General features: G+C 44.4%; 1 protein-coding gene across 4 annotated transcripts in view; it reads right to left on the bottom strand.

The window, feature by feature from the left end:
* The window catches only part of IP6K1 (inositol hexakisphosphate kinase 1), a 37,950-nt gene that overhangs the window by 3,440 nt on the left and 15,891 nt on the right, over positions 1 to 18,619 (bottom strand). For 2 of the 4 annotated variants that reach the window (XM_018066660.1, XM_005695950.3), the window contains exons 2-5: positions 14,190 to 14,540; positions 4,675 to 4,885; positions 2,744 to 2,925; positions 539 to 714 (exon numbers count right to left, since the gene is read on the bottom strand). In XM_018066660.1, the coding sequence (XP_017922149.1) occupies positions 539 to 714; positions 2,744 to 2,925; positions 4,675 to 4,885; positions 14,190 to 14,412 (792 nt within the window). In that variant the 5' untranslated portion in view covers positions 14,413 to 14,540. The remainder of the gene's footprint in view (positions 1 to 538; positions 715 to 2,743; positions 2,926 to 4,674; positions 4,886 to 14,189; positions 14,541 to 18,619) is intronic. The other 2 variants (XM_018066661.1, XM_018066662.1) reach the window with 1 other exon arrangement.

The raw sequence follows: 18,619 nt of genomic DNA, 5'->3' as shown, positions 1-18,619 counted from the left end.
ACCCCAGGAGACAGGAGCGTGAGTACCAGGGAGGTCTGAAGACTTCACGGGGCCCTGGGCAGGCGCGGTCTGGAAAGGACTTCTGACCAACCTGCGCTTTTCTGCTCCACCCTGCACAGCTGGAGTGAGCAGGCCAAGTTCGCCCTGAGCTTTCCTGTGGTGAAGGCAGGAGAGTGCGGAGACCAGGCCTGCAGGTGTTCTGCCATTACCTGTGGGGCCCTCTCGGAGACCAGCTGGATTCAGACTAGGAACATCGTTCGTGCTGACGGACAAGAGTCTTAGTTGCCCCAGTGTCAAGGCAACAGGCTCTCACAGCGGTTCTGCACTAGAGCCCACTCCAGGGTCCCCGGGTAAGGACGAGAGGGCTCAGGGAACAAATCTGCGAACAGGCAGTCAGCGACCCCCCCGAGGACTCGGCCTCCCAGAGGAGATTCTGGCCCACTGTGGGCCAGGAGGACCCCCGGCACAGACACCAAGCAGGCACATACACACAACCCCGAACACGCAAGCACCTAGGCTCTCGCCAAGGCCGACTCACCTGCATGCCACAGACCCTGACGCCCAGCGTCGCCGACGTACTCTGCTCGCACTTCCGCATCTGCCGCGCAGCCTTCTCGGCGGACGCGTCATCGCCATGCTGCCGGGTGCCCATCTTCAGGTCCAGCACGCAGGGGTACTTGAAGTGGTGCACCACGTTCTCAAGCAGGAGGAACTCTGGGCCGCGGTCAAGGGGAGTAACGACCACACTTGCCAGCAGTCCCAGCCAGGAAAGGACAATCCAGGTTTACTCCGAAAGAAGGCACTCCCTTCTAACGTAATGTGTGTTCACCTCACAGACTCTCAAATGTGGGTGTCACACCGCTAGCTTATTATTTCTTTGAAAACATTTTTATTATGGGAAAATACATACACCATTTACCAGGTTAACCATTTTTAAGTATGCAACTATCACTGCCATCCAATCTCCAAAACCTTTTCATCTTCCCAAACAGAAATTAGAAACTGTTCAGGAGTGTGTGTGTGTGCGTTCCTATGAACACATGTACACATGTGTATTTTTCCTTTCCCAATAGATAATATTAACACAGTAACTCCTATTCCCACCCCACCCCTCATCCCCTGGAAACCACTATTCTACTTTCTGTTGCTATGAATGTGCCCGGCCTAGGTATTTCATATCAGCGGAGTCATAGAATATTTGTCCCTTTCTATCTGGCTACTTCACTTAGCAAATTGGTTTCGAGGTTCATCCATACTGTAGCATGTGACAAAATTTCATGCCTTTTTATGAATAATTTTTAATCGTATGTATTTGCCACATTTTTTAATGTCATCATTTTAATTTCATTCTTTAGCTCTGTCTTGCAGGCATACATAAATAAACCAAAGAAAATTTGGGAGTTTCACATACATCCCCAGCACCATCAATAAACCAAGACCCTGCTCAATCCAGTCACTCATTCAGGCATAATGTAGCTCTACTGCAAAAATGATGACTCAGATTTAACATTCCCAAACAGGAATCTTTAGAAAAAGCTGGATTTAAATTTCTCTCTTGCCGTTTTCTGACTAAACTTCAAGCCATATAGTTAAACTTATCCCTTAGTACTTCCAAGATCTTCTGTTTACATCCAGGTCTTCATCTACATCTCCTGTCTGCAATGATCTTAGATAAAGGTACTGGCTTGTCACAGGTCTGCCAACGGTCATCAGCGAGGCTCACAGCCGAGCCCTCAGTTCCATATTTTGGACTATGGAGCAATCACCTGGTCTTAGAGGGTAAGACCCTCGGCATCACTTTGATGATGAACATTTTAATATCCTCTAATCCTTTCAAGAGTAATGTGAAATTCATTACGTACGACTTTTAACTAGCCTCATTGCCTGCTATGATTTATAAACAAGCAACAATAAAACTCGAAGAAGGCTGCAGTAGTATCTCACAATGCCTTTCCACTCACTGGCTCTAGGCACAATACTTCATCCCCCCATGCTTCCATATACTCATCTATAAACGGGAGTCATAACAGTTCATCCCTCAAAAGCCGGGAAGACTGAGTAAGTACATATGAAGTGCTTAGCACACTTCCCCGCAGTTTCTCAGTACGTCTTAGTTATTTATTGTCCACTGTTTCAAAACACTAACTGATTTTAAGAGTTCTCATTTCATAATACTTTTTTTACCTCTGCTCTCTTAAAACTATTTTACATTGGTATACTGTTTACCTTTAGAAAAAACACTAAAACACATTTTTTTAAAAAAATATCTGTTGGGAGGGGAGAAATACACATGGGTACATGTGTTCATATGCACACACACACACCCCCGATTCTAGACATGCACTGACAAATATGGTAGCCACTATCCATACCTGCTGACTTAAATGCAGATTTTAATTAGATAAATTAAAACCTGAGTAACTCAGTCACAGCAGCCACATTTCAGTAACAGTATGGCTAGTGGCTACCACAGATTTCAGCATGGATTCTTCCACTGTCACAGAGTTCTACTGGATAGCACTTTTCTAGACTGTCAAGTTTAAGCTTCAGTCTTACCAGGCCCAAAAGGCAGGGGGGTAAAAAAATGATGAAAATATGAAGAAGAGCCTATGGAAAAGAGAGATAAGAACAGAAGACGAGCGCCGGGACAGGGCGGGTGCTGACCACGGTGCTGAGAGGCGCCCTGGCACAGGAGCCGCGGCCCCAGGCAGCAGGCGCTGCCGGAGGAGCGCGACAAGGATACTGTAGAGCTTCCGGTCCTTGGACTCGGAGCGCATGCGGCTCAGCTGCTGCTTGTGACAGCGCAGGCTCCAAGGGTTGTGGCTGATCTTCTCAGAACTCAGACCGCTGTTGCCATCGAGCATCTGGAAAGGGACGTCTGAGTGGCTGTGTAGCTCCACCTTTGGACTCTTTGCCTCCTGGGGGCTAAGAAGGAAGAACACACACATTGCTAAGGGGCTCAGACGAGTCATCCTCTGGGGTCTCACTACATAGGGCTGGGGAGGCCTGGATCAAGTCTAACATACCATCCACAGATCTTTCTGATGGGTGACACATGGCCCCAGAGGCATGAGCCCCTTCAAGCGAGTAAATGGTGTAAGTAGTAAGGAGCCAGTGTGTGCAGCCAGCGCTGCTAAACTGATCTGATCTGACGGCAGAGAGAAACTACTGTTGCCACGTCTGAGAAAAGCCCTGATTCTAAGTCAAGTCACAGAGCCATCTAGTTACTGATTTTTTTTTTGGCCATGCTGCACAGCTTGCAGGATCTTCATTTCCCTGGGCTCGAACTCAGGCCCTCGGCAATGAATGTGCCAAGTCATAATCACTGCACTGCCATGGATTCCCTCACTGAAACTTATTTTTGAGTGAGATTAAGTATGTACAAAGTAATTTAATCATACAATTTTGATTTCACTTTGGTTCAAAAAGCTCATATTATTTTTTGTTTACATTATTTTACAATTCCGTAGTTTTTTTAAGTATAGTCACAAGGTTAGAAAACATCACCACTATCTAATTTTTATAAATTTTCATCACCCGCAAAACAAATCTTCTCACCATTAGCAGTAGCGACTTCTCATCAGCCCTGCCCCCTCAACCTCTGGCATTCACTGACCTACTTCCTGTCTCTTGGACAGAAAAGATGTGGATTCACCAATTCTGAACATTTTAAGTAAATGGAGCCATACAGCACGTAGTTTTGTGTGACTGGCTTCTTCCACTTCACACGTTTTCAAGGCTCATTCACAGTGCAGCCTGTGTCAGTATTCCATTCCTTCTCACTGCTGAGTGATAGCCGACACCACATTTAATTCATCCATTCATCAACTGATAGACTTTCAGGCTGTTCCCAGTTTGGGGCTATTAGGAATCACACTGCTATAAATATTTGCATACACAGTTTACACGTGATTATTTTCCTTCAGTTCTCTTGGGCATATACCTAGGAGTGCAGTTGCTACATTTAACTTTTGAAAAACTGCCTACATTGTCTTCCAGAATGGCAGCTATTTTACTATTTTACATTCCCATCAGCAACATAGGAGGGTTCCAGTTTCTCCATAACCTCAACAAAACTTTCATTGTCTATCCTTTTGACTGGCCACGCTTGTGGGGGTTCACATTTTTTGCATGATGTATCAAGAAAAATAATAATTTTTCCTGATCTGTAAGAAAATTTAAATTCCAATTCAATAAACTGAATTTTAGATGCAGGGCAAGGGTTAACGGTGATATCAGAGTCTCAGAGATCTGACTCCAAAACCCTTAAAGAGCATGGGCCTGGCTGCACTCACTGCCTCTGGGCTCTGCGATCCTGCAGGGGAGAAAGCAGCTGGGACCTCACCGTGGGCCAGTGCCTCTCCACCTCTGCCTTGGGAATGCAAGACATAACAAAGCTGGAAGAAAACAGCAGCATGTTCTTGCTTCCAAAGAGCTGAGAGAACTCCATTCTCTCTCTCGACCAGTACAGCCAAACTCAGAAGCGGGACTCACTGGGGCAACGGAACACGCAGGCGGCAGGTGGCACGATGGGGTGAACCTGCAAACATCAGCCATCGTCCCTCCACCTTGAGCCCTGCTTCCCTATGACGCATCAGGATGCTGGAGATACTCTGAGTATCTGTGCTCACAGCACCAGACGTGAACTGCCAGCCCTGCTCACCACCCGCTTACCTCTCCGAGGTTTCGAGGGGTAGGCTGGCTTTCTCCTCCTTGTGGTCACTGCCACTGCCCGACCGGTGCAGGCTCCGGCGGGAGTGCTTGCGCCGAGGCTGCTCCCGCTCCGGTGTGTCATCCGGCTCCACGGTCTCACTTTCCACGTACGGGTAGGCCACCAAGTTGATGTAACCGTCACTGTCCCCCTCGAAACAGACGGATACCACTCCTGTTGGGAAAAAAGAGGCAGCCAGTCAACAAATGTCCACCCAGGCTGAGTCCATTCAGCACAGATTGCTGGCCTTTGCCGGCCCTCCACACACAGTCATCACCTGCCCTGAAGCCACTGTAGGAACAATGAGTGGCAGGCATCTTTCCAGAACATACTTCACCACTCATTCCTCATCCTCAGTCCACCATTCACCTTTGATTTTGGATAAATTCGTTTTTATTTCCCATCCTCTTATCTAACTCTCTTGCTTTCAACTATTGCCTTCTGTGCCACTCAAAAGAACTGCACCTTCCCAGTGACATATCCACACCAACATCATTTAACCTCCACTTACGGAACTGCTGTACACTGCTGTCATCTCCTCTGTCCTCCTCTAGATCCGGTTTCCTTCTGCCTGACAGTGTCATCAAGAGAGCCATCAAGACTCCTCCAAGACAGCCCTCAAAACATGTCTCTACACTGAGGATCAGGCTAGTCTAGGCTCACCAGGCAGAACTTCGGCCTCAGCAAAGCACCAGCATTCCGAAGTGGAAACAGCTATTTTCCATACAATACTCATGCAAGTTTGCTGTGTCCATTTTTATCAAACAGCTTGTCCTTGGTTTCTTCTGGATCATTACCAAAGGAGCTGAAACACAGCACCTAGAAATCTAACTCAATGAGTTTCTTTGGTTGTTAAAAAGGTCCAGGCTGCCCTTCATCTGATTTCCATAATCCAACCTACTATCAGCTACATGTCTCGTTTTACACTCTTGGTGTGCAAAATCGGCATTATGATCTGACAATCGGTGACAAGCCTTTAAGAATAAGTCAGTATGCGAGACCAAGAACATCCTTTCCTTTGGCCCATTTCCTTCTCCAGGAGGACACTGCTCTTAAACCCTGGTCTCTTTTAGGAGGGAAGAAAACCGCTGAACCATCAGCGTGTAAAGGATTCTTTTCTTACATTGCTTAAATGCATACCTCCCTTCAGTGGGCTTCACAACCGTACCCTGCTGGCCTCTCCCACAGGCTTCTGCCTCCGTAATTTCTCCCCTTTGTCTTTGCAGAGCTTCAGTTCTGTTCAAGCCTGAACGCCCCCGGCCTACACTATTGTTTGTTTCGTGGGATCCCCCTCGCGCTCTGACGTGGAGTGTTCTCCAGGCCTGCCACGGAGCTCCGTGCTGGAGCTGACCAGAGTCAGAGCTGTTCCTTCTACGATCCTCTCCTTTCCCCCCATTCTCTTGGCTTCCTCCTAATCTGAGTGGAATACATCTTCAAGTAAATTCCTAACAAAAGAGGGTTCAGGATGTCAATTTTCTGAGTTCTTTGTGGGAATCCTACTCCAATAAGTGATGGATAGTTTAGCTGAAGACAGAATTCTATGTTGTCTGCAAATAAAGACAGCTTTACTTCTTCCTTCCCAATCGGAATGCCTTTTATTACTTTCCTGCTTACCTGTACTGGCCAGAACCTCCAAGTTAACTGTCAACTAGAAATGGAGACACGGACATTCTTATCTCGTACCTCAATCTTAGGGGCTAAACCGACTGTCTTATCACTGAGTATGAAGCTAGCTGTAGGTTTTTCACAGATGCCTTCTATCAGGTTTGAGGAACTTTCCTTCCATCCCTAATTTGCTGAGAGTTTTGTTATTGTTATTGTATCAAGAATAGATACTTGAAACAGATGGTCAACAGAAAAGATACTCAACATGGCTAATTATTAGAGAAATGCAAATCAAAATTACAAGGAGATACTTCCTCACACGTGACTCATGGCCAATCATGAAAAAAAATCTATAAATCATATATGCTGGAGAGGGTGTGGAGGAAAGGGAACCCTTCCACACTGTTGCTGAAAATGTAAATTGGTACAGCCACTATGAAGAACAGTATGGAGGTTCCTTAAAACCTAGAGTTGCCATATGATAACAGCAATCCCCCTCCTGGGCATGTATCTGGACAAAACAATAATTGAAAAGATACATGCACTCCTAAGTTCATAACAGCACTGTTCACAATAGCCGAGACATGAAAACAATCTAAATGGCCATCGAGAGATTAATGGATAAAGATGTGGTATGTACATACAATAGAATACTACTCGGCCATAGAAAAGAATGACCTAGTGCTATCTGCAGCAACGTGGATGGACCTAGAGATCGTCATACTGAGTGACGTAAGAAACACAAAGACAAACACCATATGGTATCACTGATAGGTGCAATCTAAAATACGACTCAAATGAGCTGATCTATCCTATGAAACAGAAACAAACTCACAGAGAAGAGACTTGCGGGGGGTGGGGGGGCAGGAACAGACTGAGAATCTGGGATGTGCAGATGCAAAGCATTATATATACGTGATAAACAACGAGGTCCCACTGTATAGCACAGGGAACTGTATTCAATTTCCTGTGATAAATCATAATGGAAAAGAATATTAAAAAGAACAGACATATTTTGTATACTGAATCACTGCGGAAATCATGTACTATTCATCCTTTTGGGTTTGGCTTCTTTCACTTAGCATAACGTTTTCAACGTTCACCCACATTGTAGCATGTGTCAGAACTTCATTTGTTTTTATGGCTGAATACTATTCCACTGTAAATGTATGCCCTTTATCTGTTATGTAAATGTATTTTGTTTACCAGTTCATCTGTTGATAGGATGCTTGGGTTGCTTCCACATTTTGACTATTATGAATAATGCTTCAGTGAGTATTACTTTATATGTATCTGAGTTCCTGTTTTCAATTCTTTGGGGTATATATCTAGGCATGGAATTGCTGGCAATTTCTGTGTTTTAACGTTTTTGAAGAACTGTCAAACTGTTTTCTACAGTGCCTACTCTATTTGACATTCTTACCAGCAGTGTTCCTATTTCTCCTTATCTTTGCCACACTTCTCTTCTTCCTTTTAACAGCCATTCAGTGGGTGAGAGAAGTCTCTCTTGAGGTTTTGATTTGCATTTCTCTAATGACTAGTGATGCTGATTGTCTTTCCATATGTTTGTTGGTCATCTGTGTGTCTTCTCTGGAGAAATGTTTATTCAAGTCCTTTGACCACATATGACTAGGGCTGTTTCTTAACTCTTAATTGGCAAAAAAGAGCTAGAGTAGTTTCTTAGAGCACTGAGGTTTTGCCCATTGTTTTTTGCCTCAGGGTTTTTGCTTATCCTTGGAAGCTTGGAATATTCTGTCCATTGTCCTTTGCCCACAGCTGTTCCTCATTCTTCAGTCCTTTAAGTCTCCCCAGACACTCCTTCCCCAGTCATCCTCTATCAAGGGCTCTGGTTTGGAAGCTTTAGTACTGTCAATTACAGAACCTTACTTATTTCACTCAAAGTACTTAACACAATCTAGAATTGTTTTGTCTATAATTTATTCTTTCTCATATTAGCATGCAGGCTCCATGAAGATATGGGTCTTTTTCATCTTCTACACTAATGAGCACAGGGCCTGGCATCCAGTAGGTGCTCAATAAATACTTGATAAATGAATGAGGCAAGGTTTTGAAAAACGATACAAGGCATTTAGCACTGCAAGCAGTAACACTTGATGACTACAGCTGGTCACATTAAATAAACGAAAATCCCTCTTCAAACCTACTGCCAAAATATAGAATATTATTGGCATTTTTCCTTAGCTGAGTTTTAAAAACACCTGTGGTTCTGGCAATAAAGACATATGTATGTGACTGTGGATTAGAATTAATATATGCATTTTCTAAACCTCTGTGTTGAAAGGGCCTAAAAGCAAAGCCACTCCAGTGGCAATCAGAACATCCAGCACCAAGATCTTGTTTTTTCTAACTATCATTCATACGATACAAGGAAGAAAAGCTTGGTGCAAAACCTGGTTCCTGAATCAGGGCACAACAAAATACAAGATGAGCCTGGAATATCTCGTGGTAACTGAAAGTAATGAAATAGCCAAAAATGATGAGGGGTGAATGTCAAAAATACACAAGAGCTAATGTTAAGGAGTTCCAGTGACCAAATCTAGAATAATTTGAGGAATAAAATACATACATCCACACTGATAGATAAATGGGGGAGGAGGGACAATTCTTCCATATAGAATTGTAATTTATTTTAACTACTAAGTCTAGAAGAAATGATGGAAAGAGATGTCATCACTAGGCATGCAATTTTGCTGTTGTTCAGTCGCTAAGTCATGTCTGACTCTTTGCTACCCCATGGACTGCAGCATGCCAGGCCTCCCTGTCCCTCACTCTGCAACTTAGTAATTATCACAGGAAAGAACCACTGATCAATTGGAAAACTAGTATGCTATGAAGCAGGATATCCAGAGAGTCCCAAGGTATCTGTCCATATGAAACTCATTCATTACAACAAGAAAAGTCATAATTTTACAGTGCAAAAGCCAGGCAGACACCATCTTAACAAAGCAATCCAAGGTAAATCACCAGTAACAAGAAATGGGCCTCCTGACATGATGAACTGAAGAGGACACTGGATCGTTTCTACTGCTCAAAATATAGAACCTCAGTCTAATCACTGGGAAAGAGAAAACAAATCCAAATTTAGGGACAATCTGCAAAATAACTACTAGCGCTCTTCAAAAGCATCGAGGTCACGAGAGACAGAGAAAGAGTGAGAAACTGTCCCAGACTGGAGGAGGCCGAGGAGGACTGAATACACTGTGAAATCCTGGACCTGAAACATGACGGAAGTGAGAAAACAGCCAAAATTTGAATAAAGTGTACAGGTTAGCTAATAGTATTACATCAAGGCTCCTTTCCTAGCTTTGGTAATTATAAACCATGATATGGTTATGTATCTTTTAATGATGCTTTTATTTATTAATACTAGACAGCCAACCTAAATAAAGCCTTTGATTTCAGTATCCAATAGGTATGAAATAGCAGCATTCTTGAAATCTAAACCTTTTAAAACCAGGTACTAAAATTCACATAAGGCACTTAAGGGCAGGGTGTCAAGTGCCAGGTTTTCACGACCTCACCCGTTCCTCACATTGCTGCTATCGCACTGCAGCCTCCTGTCTGCTGGAGCACAGACCACAGCACAATTTCTGCCACAGTCAGTTCACTCCCAACAAGCCAGGGGCTCTTTCCGAAAGCTGAATTCATAGAGCAGAACTCAGGGGCTTCCCTCTTCTAGCTGAAAAATAGCTCTTCCTACCCAGCTACCAATAAGGGTTACATTTATAGCATTATGCTTCCGGTCAAACAGAGAAAACCAAAAATTGTCTTATGTTCCCTTCTCCTTCAATGGGATACATCACTGGGATACTGAACTTCATTTGAGTCTTTAGCACATTCTTCGGAATTAGAGTAACACCCAGCTGATTCATGACAGGGCTGTTTTTTCATCTGCTCACCAAAGCACTCACCAATTTTCTGGCACGCTCTCATTGAGTACGTGTGAACGGTAGAGAGGACCCTATAGTGGTCACAGAGCAGCCAGTACAACACAAGCAGGAGAGGGGAGGGGAGGAGAGGGAAGGGGAAGGGAGGGATGGAGAGGGGAGGGATGAGAAGGGGAGGGATGGAGAGGGGAGGGATGAGGAGGGAGGGAAGGGATGGGAGGAGGGGGGAGGGATGAGGAGGGGAGGGATGAGGTGGGAGGGATGGAGAGGGAGGGATGGGGAGGGGAGGGATGAGAAGGGAGGGAAGGGATGGAGAGGGGAGGGATGAGGAGGGGAGGGATGGAGAGGGGAGGGATGGAGAGGGGAGGGATGAGAAGGGAGGGAAGGGATGGAGAGGGGAGGGATGAGGAGGGGAGGCATGAGGAGGGAGGGATGGAGAGGGGAGGGATGGGGAGGGGAGGGATGAGGAGGGAGGGAAGGGATGGAGAGGGGAGGGATGAGAAGGGGAGGGATGGAGAGGGGAGGGATGGAGAGGGGAGGGATGAGGAGGGAGGGATGGAGAGGGGAGGGATGGAGAGGGGAGGGATGAGGAGGGAGGGAAGGGATGGAGAGGGGAGGGATGGGGAGGGGAGGGATGGAGAGGGGAGGGATGAGGAGGGGAGGGATGGGGAGGGAGAGATGAGGAGGGAAGGGATGAGGAGGGAAAGATCAGGAGGGAAGGGATGGGGAGGGAGGGATGAGAAGGGGAGGGATGAGGCTGAGTTTGTGTTGATCAAGATGTCTTTCAGTGCCCTGTAATCCCTTCCAAACACTGAATTTCAGCCCACTGTACTGGAAGCTGAAGCAGTGGGTTCATCAGCTTGGATTAGTTGGTTACATCCAAATCCACTTCTGGCATCTGAATCATCTTGGAGAGAACCATCAACTGCAGCTTTCCATTCACACAGATATTTTCAAGTATCATCTTGGTGGAAAAAGTAAAAATAAACCATCATCCTGGCAGAACTCAAGAGGTTGAAGACGCTTCCTGAATCTCACCCAGGGCTGATGGTCTTGCCATGCACACAGGAAAGCCAGTACGGGCATCTCCACGGAGAGGTGAGCTGCACAGTGACAGGGCTTTGCTTGGTACACTGGCATCATGGGAGCATCAGAGGACCTCCGTTACTTTTGCAACTTTTCTGTAATTTTACATTTCAAAATAAAAAGTAAAGGACTTCTCTGGTGGTCTAGTGGTTAAGACTGTGTTTCCACTGAAGGAAACATTGGTTTGATCCCTAGTCAGAAAACTAAGCTCCTCCATGCCCTCAGAGCAGCCAAGAAAAAAGTAAAAAACCTAAGGTATCAGTCTTGGAAATACATGAATCGAACCCACCATATCTTCCATTTTCTTGGGACTTCATTTGACTTAAAAAAAAGAAGAGATCGGTTTCAATTTAATTGTATTTTTGAGAAAGTATATTTACTCTTCCCTAGTGAAAATGCACCCTGAGGAAAGAAAATCAAGCAGATACTAAAGACTTGCTATGGGTTTTAGACTTCTGTTCCCCAAGCTGAGAATTGGTTGGAAGGAAAACCGAACCAATGTATGACTGACAATCCTTCCCTGGGTGGCACCTTGAGATTCTAATTAGTCCAAATTCTGGTGGTTGTGATTTAGAAAACATTTCTCTGCAGCCTGGGGTTCCACTTCATTTTAAAGGATTTTTTTCTTCCCTTAGCATCAGAAGAGGACTCCATGAGCTAACAGGGATTGTAGTTTTTTTTTCTGGTTTTGGCATTTTTATAGCAAAAGATTTGGCCATGATGTATTGAGTGTGGATGGGTGGGTGGCTGAAGCTACATTTATAAAGCATTTGTAACTTGTTTCTTAGCCATTTAGAGTCGGCAGTGTGTTTGATTCTCGCTTCTCTCTCGTTTTGCAGCGTTAAGAGTATTTATTCTTCCAAATTCAATATGCTTCTGATTCTGTTCTGAAAACAGTAACAAACCAACCGATTCAAAACTGCATAAAGGACTTGAATAGACACTGCTCCAGAGAAGATACACAAATAGCCAATGGCACATCAACCTCATTCATCAGTCATTAAGAAAACAGGTATCCTAATGATGGGATACCACTTCATACCCACTTGGGTGGCTACAAAGTTGTTGCTATTGTTTTTAATGGAAAATAATGGTTTGTAAGGATGCGGAGAAAAAGAAACATTGCTGATAAGAATGTCAAATGGTAGGCTAATACGGACACCAGTTTGACAGTTCTTCAGAAACGCTAAACACAAAATTACCATATGATCCAGCAATTCCACTCCTAGGTATATAACCAAAAGAACTGAAATCAGGGACTCAAGAAGGTGTTTGTAAGGTAATACTTACAGAAACATTATTCTTAATAGCCAAAAGGTAGAAACAACTCAGGTATCCATCAACAGATGAACAGACAAATAAAACACGCATATATTTACAATGGAACAGTATTCAGCCGTAAAAACAAATGAATTTCTGACACATGATGAACCTTGAAAACATTATGCTAAATGAAATAAGCCAAATCCAAAAGAACAAACATTACATGATTTCACTTGCATGAAATATCTAAAATGGGCAAATTTATAGACAGAAAGCAGATTAGAGGGTACCAGGTGAGGGGAAATGAACTATTTAATGGGTACGGAGATTTTGTTTGAGGTGATGTAAAAGTTCCAGAAATAGATAATGGTAATGGTATACAGCATAGTGAATGTATTTAATGCCACTAAATTAAACACTTAAAAATGGTAAACTCTGCTGTATAATTATACTTCAATTTTTTAAAGAGCTGCATCCACCTTAAAAAATGGTTAAAATTTATGTTATGTATATTTCACAACAATAAAAGAGTTAAGGAAACAAAAGCCAATACCAATATGGACTGTTTTTCCTAAATCGAGGATCTCCCAAGTAAAGCATGGTGCAAACATGACTGAATTCACACTGCTTTGGAAAAGGTAAAAAAACAAAACACAGGGAATGTCCCAGCAGTCCACTGGTTAGCTCAATGCTTTCACTGCACCGGCCTGGATTCAACCCCTGGTCAGGGAACTAAGATCCCACAAGCCATGCAGCATGGCCAAAATAAAAAGAACACAGAAAACGTAATTTATACGTGCATGGATGCGTACTAAGTCGCTTCAGTCGTGTCTGACTCTTTGCGACCCTATGGACCATAGCCCGCCAAGCTTCTCTGTCCATGGGATTCTCCAGGCAAGAACACTGGACTGGGTTGCCGTGCCCTCCTCCAGAGGATCTTCCCAACCCAGGGATCAAACCTGCATCTCTTATGTATCCTGTATTGGCAGGCAGGTTCTTTACCACTAGTGCCGCCTGGGAAGCCTCAACTTATACATGAGGGTCAATAAAAATGTATACATGCAGTGACAAAAATCAGATTTTAAAACAAAGTGACTTAAATTCTGGTATACATTCATGGGGTTCTAGCCTATCAAGTTACATTATAAAGCAGATTATTTTTCCTTTAAAAGTTAGGACCTCCAGGCTCCAGTCCTTCTCTAAACTTCTTACTATCCATTCACCCCCAGCATACACACACACAGAGCTCCACAGCACCTCCTCACCAGCTACCTCATCCCCTGAGCCTGGAGAGCATCCAATTCCTTCTCTGGGAGCAGAGAAGGGCTGCCCTTTCTCTCCTAGATCATCCCAGCCAACAGGGAAACCTCCTAGACAACAGCATGCTCTTCGCCAGTGGGACTTAATGCTGTGAATTCTTCTCGGGTTTACCTATCAATCGACTCAGTTTTCAAGAAATAAAGACCTCGCTGATGCTTTCGAATTTTGCTTAACAAAGTGACTTAGCCGCACGGAGACAACACAGACCTACAATCGTATCACGTGGCCGACAGAACAAGGAAAACTGGGCTGAGGGCCTATAGCTGCTGCTCTCCCCTAGCTGGCCAGGGACTGACCTTTGTACTCAGGGGTGAACTCCTTCATCTCAGGAGGGAGGGACTCGTAGAAGCGCTGCTCCCGGGAGATGAGGGGCTTGCACACAGTGTGGTCGTCGTAGCGCATCATGCTGCTGTGTCCGCCCACCTGGTGGATGAAGGGCTCCAGGAGGACTCCCCGGTCTCCGGCCCGACTCGCGTTCTTGCCATACTGCCCCACTTCCATGGTTTGACAAACACACATTGCGTTGGGGGCCAGCTGCACACTGAGGGCAGAGGATGTGGCACATGAGCCACGAAAGGAGAGCTGCGCAGAGGGTCCTGGCGGGCTGAAAACCGACGGTCAGAGTCTGCTCAGCTTATTCTTCTCTCCTAACAGAGGGAAGAGAGCAAAGAGGGAATCAAAACACCCGGCAAGCTAGTTTCTCTGGAGCTCTCAGAATATCCGCTCCTGAGGAAGAACAGGGGTTGTGTCTCGCTCCCTGCTATGTGCTCCCAAGAATGACAACACTGTCGGGGAGTGAGCTGGGCTGATCTCTGCTAACGGTGCAACGCTGGTTGCCTCCACCCATCTTTTGTACCATTCTGTCTGGATTTCTCACAACATCCAGTACTGTTAAGGGTCTCTCCCTGACTCAAAGAAAGGGTTTTGCCTCCGAAATCAGGTCACTTGAGATTCCCAACTTTTCTGCTTAAGGGGTCAAGGACCTGGCAGGGAAAGCCATTCCCTCCTGAGTTGCAGAAGCATAAAAAGGTTTTGTTTTCCCCAAAAGGAATTCAGACTTCATAGTTCTTCTACTTTAAATCTATGGCCATCAACTTATGACCATGCCAAGCACCACAGAGCTTCCCTTCCGGTTTGATTCTACACAAACAGCGGAACACGGAAAAGCTCTTTGTACTTAAATAACCTCCTTTTAATGTAAGTTTTCTCTCAAGAAAGTTACTATAGTGCAACACTTAATAATGAATATATCTTTTAAATTAGGAATGTAGTAGGTAGGCAGGTGGTGGAGCGAAGGGTAGCGAGTTTGGGATCAACAAAGGCAAACTATTATATACAGGATGGATAAACAACCTCTTACTGCAGAGCACAGGCAACTATACTCAATACCCTGTGATAAACCATAATGGAAAAGAAAATGAAAAATAGCACATATAACTGAGTCACTTGGCTGTACAAGAGAAATTAACATGGTACTGTAAATCAATTATACTTCAATAAACACTTTAAAACTTCAAAGGGAACATAGTAGGCAAGACAACATCTGAAAGATCAAGACTAAAAGAAAAATATTTATAGAGCAGAAATACGGCTGTACCTGTAAGAGATAAACTATTAGTTTTTCTGAACCTCCTGATTACGGGCAAAATGAGCTGTGCTGGGCTGTGCTTAGTCGCTAGTCGTGTCTGACTCTTTGCGACCCCATGGACTATAGCCTGCCAGGCTCCTCTGTCCATGGGGATTCTGCCAGCAAGATACTAAGGTGGGTTGCCACGCCCTCCCCTCCAGGGGATCTTCCTGACCCAGGGATCGAAGCCAGGTCTCCCGCATTGGAGGTGAATTCTTCACTTTCTGAGCTACCAGGGAGGCAAAATCAGCTATGTAATAACACTGCTGCAAAATGTAAAATCTTCTTTACTCCAAAGCTGCCCAGGAAACTATGTGTTATCAACACCATTCCCACTCCCCCAAACGGATCAGCATCCCTTTAAAGACATTCATTTTAAGCTCTCCTTCAGGATACGGCTCCGACTCCATGCTCTTCAACCAAGAGCTTGGCGCACCTCTGCGTCTCCTGTGGCATCCTGTGCCAACTCTACAGCAGCAATACATTCACTGTCCTGTCATCTATTTTGTCATCTGTCACCATCACCAAACCATTCTCTCTTATTAACTCCATCTCAGGTTCAAGGCAGTTCCTGGCATAGAGCAGTGCTCACCCACCCCCCAAAAAAAAGCTTGTTAAAATGAATTAAATAATCCGAGGAAGAGGACCACAGTGAGTAAAAGCACAACTATATAAAAACAAAATATGAAAGGAGAGTGGCAGTGCTTAGGACACCAATCAACTGCAGAAGGCTCTCCTCAGGGTTCCTGGAGGTGCCCCTGTGGCAGGAGACTTCAGGTAGCAATGCCAAGTGCTTCCCACCCTGCCTCCTCCCCTTCACCCTGGGATGGCCTCTGATCGCAGATGGGATACCAAGAAGGTGCTATGCTATCTAGCCGGTGTCAGTGGGTACCTGGTTTAGGAGAGGGGGTCAACAGTGCCAAGCGCCCCAGAGGAGTTAGGCATTAGGGCCATTCCCCTGGACTCTTGAGTTCAACATGCTGCAGTCTTTTCTGGGATCCTCTGCCGCCTCCACAGGACCGAAAGTCCAATCAGATCTGGACTTCTGATGTTTTGTTTCCACAGGATGTCTACATAAAGTCATGGTACTGTTTCTGGGTCTAAAATACTTTCTTGGAAGTAAACATGTAAAATATACCATGTTTCTATAGCTCTCTTTTGGCATTTCTTTTTAAATAACCTGGGAACATGAAAAAGTGGACATACCCACTGGTCTACAAGGTGTGGAGCCTTGTAATGACTTACAAGTAAGAAACTTTAATTTTCCTCATGAAGACATGCCTGCTGCCAACTCTGTGGGATATGCTGATGGAGGTGAAGGGCTTGGGCTTGCCTCGCCTTCTGCGCAATCCTCAAAGTTCTAGCAAAAGCTCTGACTCATTTTGATACACAACCAGAGGTTGTTCTTGACGTCTGGGGTCCACCAAGGCCCACTGAAAAACCTGTGGGCTGAGAGCTATGGATGATGGCGTCTAGCTCCACTACTCCTTTCCTAACAGAGTCCCAATGTTGTTCATGTACATCGAACAACACTGTTCAAGTGTTGCTCACATTCTTGAGCCAAACCTCAAGGGAACATGAAACTCCATTTAAACTCAGCGAGAATCCTGAACATTACTTCATTTCTTATGAACTGACTTAGGAAAAAGCGTGTGACTCTTTTTCCCAACGAGATGAGGGGAAATTGGCCATAGGTTCTCTGCGAACTTATCCTGCTCTTCACACACGAGAAGGGCACCTCCTCTTCCTCGGGTTATTATTCCAATATCTGGACGTGACACCTGAGACTACTCAGCTACCCTGTGACTCTCAAACACCCCTGCCTAGGACAGGGCCAACATGCTGACCACACAGACCAGGAAGAGGAAATCAGGGCTCCTGAAACTGTCACCCAAGTACTGGCTATCCTGTTATGTAACAAAAATAAGTTTCCCTCTATTCTTTAAGCCAGTCGTATTAAGGTACTCTGTCTCTTGTAATCAAAACCATCCTAAATGAAAGGACAGAAATAGTTGCATCAAAATCCCAAAGTCTCCAGTTAATACACTTTGCACATTAAGTGGTCACTAACTGTTTTCTGATGACCACAAGGAGACTTTCAACAAATGATGGACAAGCTCTCTCACTAACGACAGAGGGCATGTTCTCCACGAGCCTCAAAATGAAAACTGTGATTCTCTAATCTTTCCAGTGTCCCTGAAGGCAGAGCATTTGAATTATGTCTGGTCCACAGGGCTGGTACCAAGATACTAAAAAAGAATCTGACCAACAGAAAACTCACTCTCTCACATATAGAAACAAACCTGTCCAAATGTTCAAATAATTAGCTTAGAACTGATTCTACCTTGCTTCAACAGGAGGCAAACCATTAAAGAGATTTATACTCTTGCCACTTCAGGATCTTACTGATCATTTTTTAACAAATGGATCTAAATACAACATAGAGGAAGGCGGGAGGGGGGTTCAGGATTGGGAATATGTGTACACCCGTGGCGGATTCACGTTGACGTACGGCAAAATCAATACAATATTGTAAAGCAAAAAAAAAATAAAGATCAGGAAACTCCAAAAATAAATAAATAAATACAACAGTCAATAAATTGTATTTTCCAGCGTGTAGTTACTTCTCGAAGATTTTCCAGACTGTCCTCTGCAAATACACTGACCTCACTTCAAGTAGTTTATGCCATTTAAGATGTCAACAGCTTCTGCAGTCTTTTCTAGATTTAAGAAACTCCCAGCATGAAGAAAAACTTGTGAATTCTTTAAAAAGCTACAAACTGTCAAAAAATATCACATAACTGAAATCATGAGGAACAACGGTTTCATTCCCATGGGTTGAACTAGAAACAAACAAAAAACTCCCTACCAGGATGTTTTTTGTTTTGTAAACAAAACCACCAAAGGCTTCCCCTGGGGAAAACTCTGTATTGATAAATAGTGCTCTTTTCCCCATGTGGTATTTTAAGAGATCGTGGCCAAGTCTCAGTTTTCTGTAGAGCTCTGCTCTCATGTAAATGTGTTTCCAAGTTACCAGTCTTGTCTGCTTTCCAGGTAACATTCAACAAAGCTTTTCTCTGGAAAGGTGGAATTCCTACA

The sequence above is a fragment of the Capra hircus genome, chromosome 22 (assembly GCF_001704415.2).
Source record: "Capra hircus breed San Clemente chromosome 22, ASM170441v1, whole genome shotgun sequence".
Classification (NCBI taxonomy): domain Eukaryota; kingdom Metazoa; phylum Chordata; class Mammalia; order Artiodactyla; family Bovidae; genus Capra; species Capra hircus.
Note: the sequence above shows the minus strand (reverse complement) of the source record. Positions and strands in the feature narration are given on the sequence as shown.